At 28.9% G+C, this 16,417-nt stretch overlaps 2 protein-coding genes across 6 annotated transcripts in view; one reads left to right on the forward strand and one right to left on the reverse strand.

The window, feature by feature from the left end:
• Nucleotides 1-389: 389 nt before the first annotated feature.
• LOC105828619 (mucin-17) overlaps nt 390-16,417 on the forward strand; it is a 56,063-nt gene continuing 40,035 nt past the window's right edge. The window contains exon 1 of the mRNA XM_036282558.1: nt 390-424. The gene's annotated coding sequence lies outside the window, so the exon portion shown is untranslated. The remainder of the gene's footprint in view (nt 425-16,417) is intronic.
• LOC105830415 (phospholipase D2) lies at nt 2,523-8,851 on the reverse strand. 5 transcript variants are annotated; one of them, XM_012669714.3, is made up of 15 exons: nt 8,429-8,846; nt 7,867-8,052; nt 7,223-7,583; nt 7,015-7,135; nt 6,516-6,939; nt 6,195-6,430; nt 5,784-6,051; nt 5,557-5,716; nt 5,226-5,477; nt 4,888-5,131; nt 4,461-4,681; nt 4,163-4,399; nt 3,842-4,082; nt 2,847-3,176; nt 2,523-2,774 (listed from the first exon to the last, which is right to left on the reverse strand). In XM_012669714.3, exons 2-15 carry the CDS (start codon nt 8,036-8,038, stop codon nt 2,673-2,675), a joined length of 3,369 nt encoding a protein of 1,122 aa, XP_012525168.1. In that variant the 5' UTR covers nt 8,039-8,052; nt 8,429-8,846; the 3' UTR covers nt 2,523-2,672. The 5 variants fall into 5 exon arrangements, with proteins under 5 accessions (XP_012525168.1, XP_036138453.1, XP_036138455.1 ...); XM_036282560.1 differs by having other exon boundaries at nt 7,223-7,418; nt 8,429-8,844; XM_036282559.1 differs by having other exon boundaries at nt 2,673-2,774; nt 8,284-8,851.

Here is a 16,417-nt window from a genome sequence, read left to right on the forward strand (position 1 = left end):
GCGTTTCCACGAAGTTACGTGATGTCACGCCACTTTCGTGCCATGTTGATTTTCGCCGCCAATCAGACGAGCCATCCTTTCACGTATTTTTTCAAATGTAACGGTCGCGCCAAGTGAAATTCTCGCGCGCGGTTTACGTTTTACTCGTGTGTGATATATTATCCGTAATATCGGGAGTGTCGAATAAAGTATCGGGCGATCGTTATTAATGTGCAGTTCGAGAATAGCAGGATGATGTCAGCAGAAAGTGGCATCCATGGAGCGACTCGGTATTAAATATACTATTTTTTCAAGTGATACATTTCTTTACCTGCTTTTGTGTTTGAGTTTAGGAATAATATTTATCGAATTTTCAGAATCAAAACCAGAAAAGGAATGTAGCAGTAGCAGCAGCAGCATCAGCAGCAAGAGCAGCGACCAATCGGTGAGTGAATTTTTATCAAATCAATTATTTGAATTTATATCATGTATATGTGGTATTACATATTTATAGAACATGATTATGCACTTTAATTTGTATAAAACAGATTCAAAATTTGAATGCATATAATTGATATAATATATTGAATATTATTAAAAACTCAATTATTTATAAATAGATTTAATAATATAAAAATTTCGAAATACAGCTTTATTTAAAAAAATTGAATTAAACTCAAAAACTTTAAAAATGTTTGTTAACTTTATATTTACACACGCACGCACGCAGGCACACACATTTAATTCTTTATTAAATTATTTTTAAGAATGAAATGAAGAACACACATATATATATTCTTTAAATTTATTAAATACATCAAATAAATGCATTATAAAATATTAGGTACATATGATATAAAAACATTGGTCGATTCTTTAAAATATCAATTACACACTTTATACTTATATTCAACCAACAATATCTTTTTCATACTAGCAAGTAAAAATAAACTCGGAAGATTAGCCACACAAGAATACATTATATAAAATCTTTTAGATATTGCAATGGAAGACTATATATTATCTGTGCTTTTTTTTAAATTTTCAACTCGTATGTCTTATCTTTTGGTAATCTAAAATAATTAATATATTAAATACAAAAATAATTATTTAAAATTACATGAGCTGTAATACATAATTGTGTACCAATATGAACAAAAAATTCACAACATTATTGTCGCAAAGCTCGTTTGCTCGTACATTTGCAATTCATTTGATTGCACATTTTGTTACATTTTATTTAATATTGTATATTAACAAAACTTTGTCATAATTGTTATTATATCTTTGTCATATGAACAACAATAACTACCAGAAATTTTTTAAATTGCATTTTTATCTAATAATAGGCAACAATTTGTAATAATATTAGAAAAAAATAACATTTTAAATTTCTTTCCTTCTCATTAATTTCATATTTATCTATTATAATACTAAGTATTATAATATAATTAAGTATAACTGCATAAAGCAGATGGAATGTAACATAGTTACGCTGTTATAAATAATATTATATTAATTTACATTAAAACCTCCTATATATTTTATATGGACTTCTATTTCTTCTATTGCAGTTTTATTGTAAACGTTACTTTTATTTTTTATAAAGAAACGTCTCTTTCCTTCATTGGTAACAAGTATATGTAAATTTTAAATTTTAAACAATAAAAAAAAATATCAAGATTTTATACATATGTATAAGAAAAGATTTCAAGTGAATCTTGAAGTACTTGCATCTTGTTTACATATTTAATTTTTTGGGTATATTTTCTTACATGTGATTGCATTGAAAGAAATTTTATATCCCTAATTAATATATAACTAATTTTTATTAATTTTGTTAATAAATATATTTGAAAATGTAATACTTAAGTAATCACGCCTATTATATATGAAATATAAATTAGATTTATTAATAAATACTTGTAATTATATATTTACTTTGGTCAACTACACAATTTTTTAAATTGATATAATTAATAGAATTTTAGTCCAAAGTTTTAGAGAATTTTTAATATGTTTAAAAATAATTTTAACTAATACTTAGCACAATAAGAATGAAATTAATTAATTTGACAATACAAATTTAAAATTAAAATGACAATTTTCATTATATGTATATTAAATGCTGTTATATTTCTCTATACTTACAAAAATATATTATTTGAGGTATTATTAATTAAGAATTATTCCACCGAAAGTGAATAATAAATCATATTTTAAACTTATAGATATAAATTGCTTGCTGGCGAAAATGCAACCAGCTGTTGTCACATAATACAATAAGACAGTAGATAACAAATAGATAAAATTTTACTCTAGCTATATGATATTTTTTATCATGGAAATGATAAAAAACCAATTTGTTTCTTATGAGGGAAAGACTACAGAGTGGCACACACACATTTTTAAACCCGTTTTTCTCGAGAATGCTTGAAAATTACATCGTATAACTTTAACATGAAATAAAGGGAAGGTAGGACTACAACATATATAAAACTCGACACAATTGAAGGGGGGAACTCTTTGGTGTGTTCCCCTTGTTAATATAAAAACTATATAAAATAAAACGAAAGAATCACCTTTTACATCATACTTTGAATTATAAAACAGTAATAAGTAAAAAATTCTTATTAATTTGTGACCAATAATTGCAATAGATTTTTAAAAATATACATTCGTATAGTACAAACTCACGTCCACAACGCAGTCGGCATTATTCCTTCTACTGTTCTAGGAGCAGGTTTTAAATCTTCATTGCATAAGAAATTTAATGGCAAGTCTACTAAATGACCCTAAAAAAAATATCCGTTCAATTTAATTAAATGCTAAATAAGAGTATTTAAAATATGTTAATTGACATTCACCTTTATACTTTTTATCATTTCTTGTGCTAATAGTGAGTCGGATATAGAGAGAGGTACTTTTTCTTGATATTGTTTTAATATAGCGAAATTAACTACTTTGTCAGTGGGAATACAGTGAAATACTTCCTCATATGTTTCCGTGTTTCGCTTACTTCTAGCGCACCATATGTCCTTGTAAAATGATCTTATAATGGCGTCATCGATATTAATGTTTTCTTTAGTATTCAGTAACCCTAGATGTTCGCGGAATAATTGTTTTCTCAAGGAAGAAGCAAATTTTCCACAAAGAAAAGGTATATTATTCATTCGTCCGTCTTCAAATTCCTGATCCTGTTTTGTAAATATTATAACTTTGATTGATTTAAATTGATAAAAGATATAGAATTATGGAAAAAATTAACAATTTGTTTTATAAAATAATACAAAATAATAATATAAATAAAGACGTCAAATATAATATATAAATTATGAATTTTTATATTCTATTGAAAAATATGTTTAACTTGTGGATTTTATATATGTATATATATATATATATATATATATATATATATATATATATATCAGGAAATATATCATATTAATATTATGAGTAATTAATGCGTTTTTTTTCAAGGATGATTAAATTTTCAATAATTATTATTTAAATATATTCTATATATAAAAATAAAATATTTTTATCATTATTTTGAGAAAAAGAAATAATTATTTAAATAATAATTATTGAAAATTTAATCATCATTGAAAAAAAACGCATTAATTACTCATATTATGAGTATTTAACAATTATGTTTTAGTTTTTTAGATAAATATGTAACAATCAGGAAATATATCATATTAATATTATGATATTAATATGATATATTTTCTGATTGTTACATATTTATCTAAAAAACTAAAACATAATTGTTTTTCATAATTATCAAAGATCGATACAAATAATTGCATACTGAAGATACAATCATAACTTAGACCAATATGCTAAGTCAACTCACATGAATTATTACAGCTATTTCGCTGTCTCGTGTAGCAACCATACTTCTGTCATTTATGTTTGCTGATCCACAGATCACCGTGTTGTCATCTATTATCATTAGCTTACTGTGAACATAGATAAGCTCCGTTACCAACGTTCCATTTAACATAGAATGAGTTCTCAAGCCATGGAATGTGATGTACTCGCTAGGATCTTCTATACCTGCCTCCAGTAGCCGATTTAGAATAGCGTCCTTTCCCCTGTTATTTCGTTGAACAGAATAATGATTTATGCATACTGCTCTTTTCACTTAATTTACACTTAAAGAATTATATGATACCTCGATATAGAATTATAATTCCAATGAGTTATTGCTTGTAATGGTCTTCCACTTGGTCCTCCGACTTCTCCTTCAAAACCTGGTAGCAGAGGCATCACAACGAACACCCTGAACACCGCACCTTCTCTATGCGCTCTCAGGATTCTTTTCAATAATGTCTCACCGATTTGATTCTTCACAGCACCCTTCTCCATGGAGGCAAGCGTTATAAAAAATTGATTTTCTATATATATGTATCTACAAATTTATTCAAATTAATAATACGCCACTAATAGAATATATATGTACAGATTTTTACCTTTCTGCTTCACTGATAGCTTGAATGTAAGCTTCCTGTATACTCCGCTCTACAGTCTCTGAATCGAGAAAGCCAGCCGACCAAGAGCTCACTGAACGCAACACTTGACACTTAACATTATGCCTGTTTGCTTCTTTGATGAACGAAGCGTAGCTCTTGCAATTTTTATAAGATTTTGGTAGTAAGTAAGGATAACACGGATTCTGATTTGCTTTTTCTAGCTACAACAAATACTGTATCAGTGTTCATTTTGTATATTCGAATTCAACTACATACATTGTCTGACATTTTCAACTTAATTTTTTGCACAGTTTAATTTTTTTTCCACAGTTGAACGGAAAGAGAAGTTGAACTGTGCAAAAGTTTAGATTTGAAAAAGCAGATTCATGTTATCGAGTATATTATGTGTACATTATATTACGTGTACCTTAGTGGCATTCCAGCGCTGTATGAAATGCCTAGCCACGTCTCTAGCGGCAGCGTTTTGCACTAAAACTCCAATGTCGTGCCAGGGCATTCTAGGAGTATTGGTTCTATCTACCAGATCCTGATACGGCTTCTCGAGATCATTAAAGTCTTTGACAATAAAATTTGTATAGTCTTTACCAAGCCACAATTTTGTCGTGGGTTCTAAATTGCAGCCATAATCTCTAGAGTCTGGTGAAAGTTGGCTAAATTAAAGGAAAAATTGTATAATGTGTGTTCTGTTAGAAAATGAACATAAAGTAATATAAAGACATAATTGAATAGAAACAGGATTCGTACTTCTCTGTACTCTCATCAGTGTCCGCTTCGTAAGAAGTGTATACCATGTTGATGAAATCGTGGCTCTTCATTCTCATGGTAGTTTTCATTTTATCAACAGTCGTCTTGGCGACATCAAACAAGTTCTTTCTTTGCAATTCGGGAGTGTTACACTTGACACCATCTCCCTTTTCTTGCAACATAAAAAGTGAATTATCCACTGACAATGTTGACAATACTAAATCCTGTTGCGTCTTTTCATCCATCATTGGCCTTTAAAGATAAATCAATTAGATTTATATTTTTTATTTTAGTCTAATATTTATAGAAATATTGAGTAAACAGTATTTACAATAAAGGCATGGATCTCGTGGTCGCCATAGCGATGGTATTCGTTGCTATTGCTAATGTTAATAGCACATGTCTCTCTGTGCAGCCTAACACTTTTTTACTGCTGGTATTAGTTAGCTTGTCCCTTGAAGGAACGTAGATACTTGATTGATGAATAGATTCTACGACCAACATATTATTAGTCGAAATGCAAAGAATGAATATTAAAAAGATTTCACAGACATTTACCTAAATCTGTCAATCTGTGTTCTTTGGTGTCCCACCTGCCATAGCATAAATCAATGCCACCGAGAAATGCGAGAGATTGATCGATGACTACGATTTTTTCGTGATGTGCCCAAAGGAGCACGCCTGCCCTCGCGTGATCTGGATGTCTTAGTACTTTTATATTCTCAGAACATAGTTCCACAAGTTTCTGTTTGCTGTAGTAACTGTTTATGCCTAAAGCGACTTCGATCTCTTTATATATTAGCACGAATATTTTGACACCTTGTTTCTGCAAAAAAAAACATTTATTTAACATTCTTGTGTTTATTAAATAATATGAAATAATAATTCCTTGCGGTAGGCTTAATTAATATTTTTATAATTTTAAATAATATGCAACATTTTAACAAAAATATTATAAACTACACTCACAGCTTTTCTTTGCAAAATTTTATCCAGTCGCCAATAATCTCCATCGGTCATTGGTCTTTTCATGTGAATTTCTGGTGAAAGCCACCAATCCGCAATAAAAATTTCTTCCTTAGCGTCTTCCAATGCATCGGCCACGGCAGACATATAATCGGCTCCGTCCACAAACCAAGTCGCGGATACGAACGGACGATACGGTGCGAATGAGTTATGTGGATTTGTTTGTATAAAATCTTTGCCTGTATATACCAATATTAAATCAATTAGACCTAGAGAGAAAGACAGAGATATACATTAGGCATTGTACTCTCTCTAAAATCTTACCTTCCTTGTTACTAACTTCTTGTATAAACTCCATCCATTCCTTAGCTTTTCGTTTTGTCCAACACTTGATAACTATATGCCTACTCAGATTCGCAATCTGCAAGCCACTTCGTGAACCCGTAGTATATACTCCAAGACTGACCCCAAAGCCATTGTCCATCAGTATTACAGATTTTATTCTTCCATCTTGAGGATTAAGATATGCGACGAAGGTGTCCTTAACAACGAGATGCCTCTTTTGCCATTTGCCACAAACAGACGTGCGGAGATAATTGCACTTGATACAGAATCCACAATCGTATAGGCCAAGGAAATTGCATCTAGTTTTAGCGCTTGATCCGGTACGTTTCAAAATCGTACCTTCTTTCCCTTTCATCCCTAAGTCAGCCACAAAGGTCAAATGGGAAATATCCAAAAAATTGATCTATAAACAAAACGATAACGTGAAGATGATATCTTCAGATCTCTTTAATCATTATCATTATAAAAATATACTTACAGTTTCAGAATGACGTCTGTAAATTTCTATGTTGAGTAAGTTACTTAGATAATCCTCCAGTTCCTTCCTCCTCTGATTTAACTGCTCATAAGGCACTAAAATGTCAGGCTTATTAGGAAACCTGTGTGAAAGTGACATTTCAATTATATTTTTCTAATTTTTATTTCACCGTGAATGTAGAAGTATATGATTCAGATAATTTTCACACCTTGGTAAAACATTTCGTTTGCCCTTTCTCTCATTCATAGTTCCAAGATTTTTCATGCTGTTTCTTCTCTCCCTGTGGCTCTTGGTAGGGAAAGGAATTTTCAAACTAGCACGATACATTTTCAATTGATTATGCAAATATTGAATGTGTTTGTATCGCTTTCTAATGGTCCAGATAAAAGGTCCATGTCTAAATTCTATAGTGTACAGATTCGGATTCAAGGGATGTGTGGTCACACTACGCTCATTATCTATGATTTTCACGTGCACTTCCTCACCAGGAATAAACACATTGCGAATGTGACTTTTGAACTGGATCAAATTGTCATGTATAACAGTGAAAGGTATTACACCAGGAATTTCTAATACAAAAAAAGGGAGGAAAAAGAACATAACAAAAAATTGATAAAAATTACTTAAAATAAAAGTATGAATATGAGTAAGGTAAGAGTGCGGGAGCTTTATAATATATAAATTATAAGAATAAAAGAGAAATAGGAGAGTAGATGAATAAAAAAAGATTATATAAGAGTACATTAGTGACAGAAAAAATTACAGAGCAAACTAAACAATGTTAAGGTTGAAGAGAAATAAAGGGGATGTCAGGAAATGTGCGTTATGTGCAAGAACACAACAAAGTCATACCTCTATTATCCGTGTATTCTCTCTCTTGCTTACGAACTTGTATCGTCTCGCCATTTTCGTCAACCGTTATTTCTAATGAGTCAGGTACTTCCAAAGCGTCATCGTATTCGGAAACTTGTGACATCGTACGCTTTATTCCATGAGGAGCGACCTCGTTCGACTTAATAGGCATCTTTCGCGAGATCTCTGCAAAGATTTTATATTATTCTCTTACAACGCACACGAGCATAAACACACCTTCTAGTCGTTAAAATTATAGTGACATAAGGGTAACAAAGATATGGATATCAATCTTAATTACTCGGAACGAGGTTCTCAAAAATTAGTCAGCCTCGATCAATTGAGAATTTGATATAAAAAAAAAAGATATCTCGAGTATTTTGATAAAATATTAGATAACAGTCGTTATAGAAATACCAGATAGAATCCCAAAAATGCCTGAGAAAGCTGTTGCTCCTTCTCTTCGAAATTGCTTTCGTAACGGTGCTCAATCGGAAAAGGAGCCACGCGCGTTATCACGCGTGCTTATCATGTTTTTTACAGATAAAAAAATAATATTCACCTCACACGCTTTACGCTGAGCGCTGCAATTCTAGCCTAAAAGCGTCCCGCCTATCGAGCATCATCGACGGACGTGGACGGCCGCGTGTCCCTCGCAAACACCCGCGCAACAATGCATCATACGCAACAGCTGTCGCCGCGATCGCGCTATTCAAGTGGCGATCATTGTTGATCGCCGTTTACGATTACGCTATATTACGCGATGATCCAGCGCGCCACACGTTTACTCATCGCGATGACCACATGGCCGACTATAATACTCCGTTTACTGGTATACTCCAATCTCCAATTCGCCTGCTGTGCTGTCACGGAACGGTATTATCCACCTTGAATTGACTGCGTTCCTTCACACCTCGTCCCAAGCGAGACAAATGCACGTTCGAAAAAAAAACTTGGCGAAAGAAAGAAGGAGTTATAGAAACGCAGCACGACGTTCGAAAATAGATTTATGTTTCTTTTCCGCGCGAGAGACGTGAACAATATATGTATACGTTAAATTTGGAGATAAAGAGTAAATGTTTACGCATGGCATCGAGATCCAAATTTAAAGTCTTTTTTTCTTTTCTATTTTATTGGTTTTTTTGCCTTTTGCTGGAAAAATTGTAATAAAATTTTGATAAAATTTTATTGAATTATATATTTATTTTAAAACATTTTGACCAATGATTTTATACAAAACTTGTTAATTTTAATAAAATGTTAATTCGATCGTTATTATGGAATATTTGGAATTTTTTATTGCAATTTTAGACAAAATTTATAACATATATTTGATAAAATTTACTTTTTTATTAAATAAAATTAATACTATATATTTTATTAAAATTTTATTATATTTTTATTATATTCTTAAAATATCATATATTTTTAAATATACAGAAAATAATCTTTTTAACGAATACAGTTGTAAAATTTTTGTTGCATATTGTGTTTTATTGAAATTTTATCAAATTTAATGAAAGTATTATTATCAAAATTTCATTAAATGTTTTAATTAGAATTTTATTCTTTTTTCCTGTTTTTTTCCTTTCTTTTTTTCTCTTTTTCTTCTTGTTTCTTATTCTTTGTGTTTTTTAGCGTGGATTTTTCTTACACAAAGTCACACATAGCACTACCTTGTGTAGAATTTGGTTAAATCCGGAGAAGCTTAATAGTTTATTAGATTTCCAAGTATTTATAAATATTCCAACTCAAAAAATTCGAGAACTGTTTGTGATGTTCAATTAAAAAGAGACTTGAAAATTACATTTGGTTATCCTTTTTTTTATGTGAGACAGGAAAAAATACACTCTTCCTCGTTTGAAGAACCATCACGAGTCTAGTCAATTTCTTTGTATTTTAATGAATGTTTTTCGATTGTTCTAAGAAGAATGAGCAGAGAGTACGCGCTTTCGCGTCGGTCTGAATGAAAAGAGGGGACCGTCACTGATGAGTCGAAGTATCGAGAAATCGTTCAACTTTCCACTTCCTTTAACATCGAGTTTTTAAATAGAACCGGAATTATACTTCACGTTGTCGTACTAATATCAAATATTAGCGCGTACATCGCGAAAGTAATTGGATCTCGCATGCCATTTTCTCCGTGTTTTAACCGACTTTCAATGGAATATTGGTGATCACGCCTTATCGATCCCCATAATGATCTACTTCTCGACATGAATGTCAAAGAGAAAGCGACGTGTTGTGATGTGTTACACGATTTTCTATAAGTTTTTTTATTGTAACTTTGTATTAGTATTTAATTACTCGCACATCAACCACATGTGTTTACTTCATTGTGGTAATGTATTTAAATCTGCAGTTAATAGACTTGTTAGCTTCAACTGTACTTTTTACATTTCGTTTTTTTTCTTTTTTTCCTCCTTTAATTTTGAAAAAAAAATTTTTTTTTATTTGTTTTTTATCCTTTTGCTAAAATAAAATAGGCAAATAATATGTTATTTAATAATAGGTAAATATGTTATTTACCTATTTTATTTTAGCAAAAGGATGAGAAACAAATAGAAAAAATTTTTTTTATTTCAAAATTCGTGAACATTATAACAGTTTTTCTTCTTCGAAGTCATGGAATTCTTATTTAACTTCTGATCACAATTACATAGAAGATATTTATAGAATACGTGAAAGATACTTCATCGAGTAAAAATTTTAAATGCATAAACGTAAACAATGCATGGCTCGTATCTTTGTAGAAATTCATACGATTTTATCTTTGGAAAAGCTAATTACGTTTTTTATGCAGCATATTTTACAGCAAATACATATTGTTCATATCAGTTTTAACATAAGAAGAGACATTTTTTAACGTATAAAATAAAATAAAAAAGAAAAGCGAGAAATTATTCTAATAAATGAGGAAATATTCTAAGGATATTGTAACAATAGTTTAAGGAGAAAATGGAACATTTTATTATGTCTTTTACTAATATTTAATAGGTAAATTAATAATTTCAATTATATTTTATCTTTCACGGTTGTATCTGGATCTGTTAAAAGAAATATGTTTACCGGATATCCTTGAGATTACATTTCGCTATTTAGATATTTCGTAGACCACTCCTTCGATATTGCTTCGACATTGTTTCGCATTATCTCGCTATCTGAACTTAATCACTGTATAATTAACTATTTATTACTTCCTCCTTTTTATAAACGTGATTTAGAAACCTACTTAATTACTAATGACTTATATTTTATTCACATGCTTTGATTTATTATTTTACATCTAGATTGCATGTCAAAGGAAAATACAAGGCTGGCGAATGACATAACAGTCGATTTTATTTTATTATTCCATATCATTAATTGTGAAATATTTATGAAAAATATTATTCTAAAGCTTAATCTTTGTTTGACTATCATTATTTAATTCTATTAAATATTCAATACCTTTACAAACATATAATTGTTAAAAATTTCTAAATATTTTGTTTTGGAAATTAGATGAAAGCCTAGACACACAATCGAAAAATTAAAAGTATAAATATATTACGTCAAGTCTGTTGCATCATGAGATTGATCGCAGTTGTTCAACTTTCAATGAAGTGTCACTGGGTAAGACGTGATGTGAAATATTCCTTGTTAACTTATTCCTTGTTAAGCAGCAAGAGTATGTCCTGTCCAGCTTTATATCCATGTTTTTTCGCCAGGAGAAAATAAAAACACAAGCTGCCATTTGTTCCTTGTCCTTGTGTTTTGCATTTCCACACAACAAGTAATTTATGCATTATGTATTGTATGTTTGATATTCATAAATTTTCTTTTCTTAGAGTAAAATTACTGTTGCTGATTGCTGCATACATAATTGCGTTTGCAAACATCGAGCTGGTAATTAATTATTGACCATAGACAATATTTTTATGTTAAAACTAGCGCAATTAAATATTTATAATTACGAATTTGTAAAATTTATTCATTGTGATTAAAAACCAAAAGAAAAACATGTTGATAGTTATATATTATCAATAGTTATCTAATGTTAAGAAACTAACGCAAATTGTACAAATAAGAAAAATATTTTACTGCTTTGTTAATTGAAAAACGATTAAAATAAAATAAATAAGTCTGTATACGAATTCACTATCTGATTCAAATTTTATAATTATTAACTGTTATTATTTATTTACTCTTTCGCTGCGGGAAATTTCGGCGCAAAACGTGTACTGTGATGATAAACGCTCAACAGCGACTGATGTGACTCGTTATCTATGCATGTAAGGTTATTAAAAAGAAGAATCATAATTTAATTAGGGGAATTAGAATTCCATAATATGTAATCACAGAGAGTTGAATGATGTGACAAAATTTGTGTCTTGCAAATAACGTAAACAATATTTCAAAGTAGCAAAGTAACATTAAAAGACCATATAGTAAAACAACAAAAAAGACATCTAGTAAAACAAAATAGATGTCATCTTTTAACGTCACTCTGTTGCTTGCGATTTGGCTGTTGAACAACTAAAGTCGTTAATGAAATAAGTGCTGAGCGAGTTCATCCTTTATGAATTAATTGAATGCTTTTAGGCACCAAGAATGAAAGAGTTTATGTCATACATTTCTCACAAGGTATAATTGTAAAGAACATATTTGATTTGTTTTGTTATTTTACCGAAAGATTACGTATTATTAAGTAAATCTAGCTCGCAAAACACTTTTTAAATTTTATTTTAACTCTGCATTAGGCGCAATATCTATTGGATATGCGTTCAAGCTATAATGCGCGTCGCCGTTTTCACACAGTACAAAAACGCAAACATTTTTTTTATTTATCTTAATATTTGTCAATTTGTTTTTTATTGTTTTATAAAATTTAATATAAGATTTATTAATCAAATATAAATTTTAAATTACATGTACATTACGATCTTTCGTAAATAAAAACATATTGCGCCTAACGCAGGATTAATATAGATTTATATTCAATTTTATTATCAGCGAATAGAATAAATTTTGAGCAAATAAGTTGAAGAGAGAGAGATTGTATAAAGATTTAATTTCGACCTTCCTCCATATAATTTTATTTTACTTTACAATTCCTTGAAAGATCCTTTCTCTTTAATTCGGTTACAGATCTCTTTTCTTTTATTCTCTGCCTGCATTGGAATAAAATTCGTACATTCAGAACTTAATACCTCATATTTCATGAAAAACGATTCAAGGTCTTTTCTGCGTGAAGCGAATTGTCTTTCATGCACGAAGAACCAACTTTGATCTGCGAAATATTTATTCAGGACCTTTTGCGTTAATTGTACGATCTAAAATATTGATGCACGTGTTCATCGATTAATTGACAACGATTATAGCAATGGTGGAAAAGGGGATTATTTATGCGACGAATAAAAAAGATCTGTTAACGACTGATCTAATGAAAATAAACTGCAGTAGGAAACATTTTATATTTTAAAACCGGTCTTTTGTATGTTAAAATCTGTTTTTAAAATTTTGTGTTAAATTTTTAACAATACAATTGTGTTATTTAAATATTTTATGTTAATATTAAATATTTTTTAGTGCTACAGTAATCTAATTTATAAATAAAATACATAAAATAATGTAGTTTTCAAATGTAATTGTAAGATACATGATACAGGGTATAGTAAATCAAGGAAACATGGAATTTTCATGGAATTTATTTTTTAATTTAAAAAATTGTAAATTTTTATGAGATTTTATTAATTTATTGCGTGTACAAATTTTTATTATAGTATAACACCTATAACACAAAAAAATATATATTATATATGTATATGTATGTGTAGATAATAAATTATACACTTATAATTACAACTTTAATATATATTCTGTATTTTTTCAACTGTTGGTAAAATTTTTTATTAATGTAACATAACACTAATGAGAGAGAGATTATACTATTAAAGACCGTTAGACAAATCTTTGTCGCAAAGAGACTCTGTTTAAATTCATAACTTCTTATATAAATGTTTCATAAACACATATGTATACCTATAATGTTATATATATATAATTTTCTGCAAATTCTTTTTGTACAATTATCATCTCTATTGATAATCAAATTTAGATAACATTAAAATTACAGTTTTTAGTTAAATAAAAATCGAATATTATTGAGTTCTAAGTATAAATATACATATTTATGAAAACGACAGGATAATAATAATAAATCATAAAATGAATACTATGTTATCACTGTCTTATTCTTAATCATTTAAATTTTAACAGTGCGTGAATTTCTGATGTAAGCTTAGCGATCTTGTATCTCGTCAGTGAACATAATAACATATTATAATATAATGTTGATAAAGAAAAAAGAGAAAGAAAGAGATATTATAAATAATTATTTGCTTAGAAATATTCTAATCTTTTGCAGATTTATTTATGTTTATATAAATAATAATCTAATAACAACATAATATATATGACAGATATCAATCTATAGGTTAAAACTAATCTATTTTTCCCGCTATTACCAGATATCTCAACTATAAATTAATAATATTCCCTATACAGATGCTTAGAATGATCTTATCGGTGATTTATTTTGCTTCTTAGAATCACTCGACAACCAATAAAATATCGTATAGACGAAATAATATTATTTATTATTTTTTTATTTAACAGAACAAATTACGATAATTATATGCTATAAACTTTCCTTACTTATAATATTACTAAATTTATATACAAAATATGATATCAAACCATGCTGTAGTTATCGAGAACTAATAACTAATAACTAATACCGATCCGAGTTTAGTGAAACACATATTTCTCCGTTTTTGCCAACCTGCAGTTGACAGCAGTCGGAAGTAAAAAATACGAAAGTAATAAAAATTAAAAACCAATACTTAATGTCACAAAGGGACGACACACTTGTAACAACACACTAACAACACTAACACACTTGTTTACATTACCAGCTACAAGCTGAAAAGGCAGTTTCTTGTTATTATAGACACGTTTGTACACATTTTGCACATGACACGAGCGAATAATAGCATGCAAAATATTAATATGCGTGCGTCAATTAAAACCATTTTACTATGCATCACTTTTAACAGTGATTAAGTTGATTTATTTTTGTGCAAACGCCATCTCGTATGACATTTTTTTAATATAATTTTATTGCTTAAATTGACATGAAAACAATATATGCTTGCGCATATATATATATATATATATATATATACTACAGAGATAAAATTATCTGTATTTTTTTATATTTATACACATCACGACACTATTTTAATTCTCCTTGAAATACCGTACGCATATCTAAACATGTCATTTTTGTTCTAAATGCATTTATGCTTTATATCGTGTAATATATTACGTATGTATGTATGTACATATAAGAGGCAGTTATTGAATGTGGCACGACTAAAAAAATAACGCGACATAACTTATAGCAATGTCTATAGCATAGGGTCATCATCTCGTTTTCCCAAAGTTGATTCGTGGAACCTATATATTATTTTACATGGATGGATTTGGTTTTCAATACTTCTTAATTTTTGATCATACAAAATTTTTTAAATTTTGCAATATAAGGAATTAGAATGAGGATAAATGCAAAAATACATTTAAAAAAATAAATATACCATTGTAAAGAGTATAAAATACGATAACACTTTTGTATAAATTATTTTTTTATATATTTTATATTTTTAAAGATATTCGTTAAAGATAAACAACGAAAAAATTTATTATTTTCGAGGGATCGTTTCAACTTCTAAACGTTGAGATAAGCATTTAAAAAAATATTGGTCTAATATTTTTTATGCTTTATAACATATTCAAAGCTTATTAAAATCGATAAGAGAAAGGCTTTTAATCATTCTTTTGTAAGACTAATAACGTTAGAAAAAAAATTTATTAACAATTAAGGCTTGGAAATGCTCCGTTTAGTTCAAAGTATATGTACATGCACACTTATCTAAGATGAAAAATTTTTGGCATATACATATAAATAAAGCTCTTTCGAATCTCGATTGCCAATTAATTTTTTAAAATTAAGTAGTTAGAAGTTTTTCAGAATTTTTTGTTTTTTGGCATTTGTATATACTTTTTTAACTGTTTTATGTTAAAATTCTAATGTCTTGTTTATAAAGATATTTTAAAATAGTTTATTGCTGTTAAAACGAATTTTTTTCGCTCCGTGAACGTCTTTTTAAACTTTAACTACATTAAATCATTTTAGTCATTAAAGTAAAAGATGTTTCATAACAAGATGAACCAGATTGACGCAGTATCTCACTTTGTTCTGTGAAAGTTTCTGTCATAGTTCTTGTTAGATTTTAAAAGATCTACAGAGCTATAAGAATTTTAGAAAGAGTGCTGGCAAAAGATGTCTTTTTAAATTTGTAATAATTATTATTGTAAATAGTATTATACGCCGTTTTTATGGAAACGGTAATATATTCTTTTTTGACAATAAAAGTTATTTAATAATTTATAAGGCTTATTGTAATAATTGATCTTTGACGTAGATATTAGATATGTGTTAAAGATC

Source organism: Monomorium pharaonis, chromosome 2, assembly GCF_013373865.1.
Source record: "Monomorium pharaonis isolate MP-MQ-018 chromosome 2, ASM1337386v2, whole genome shotgun sequence".
Taxonomy (NCBI): domain Eukaryota; kingdom Metazoa; phylum Arthropoda; class Insecta; order Hymenoptera; family Formicidae; genus Monomorium; species Monomorium pharaonis.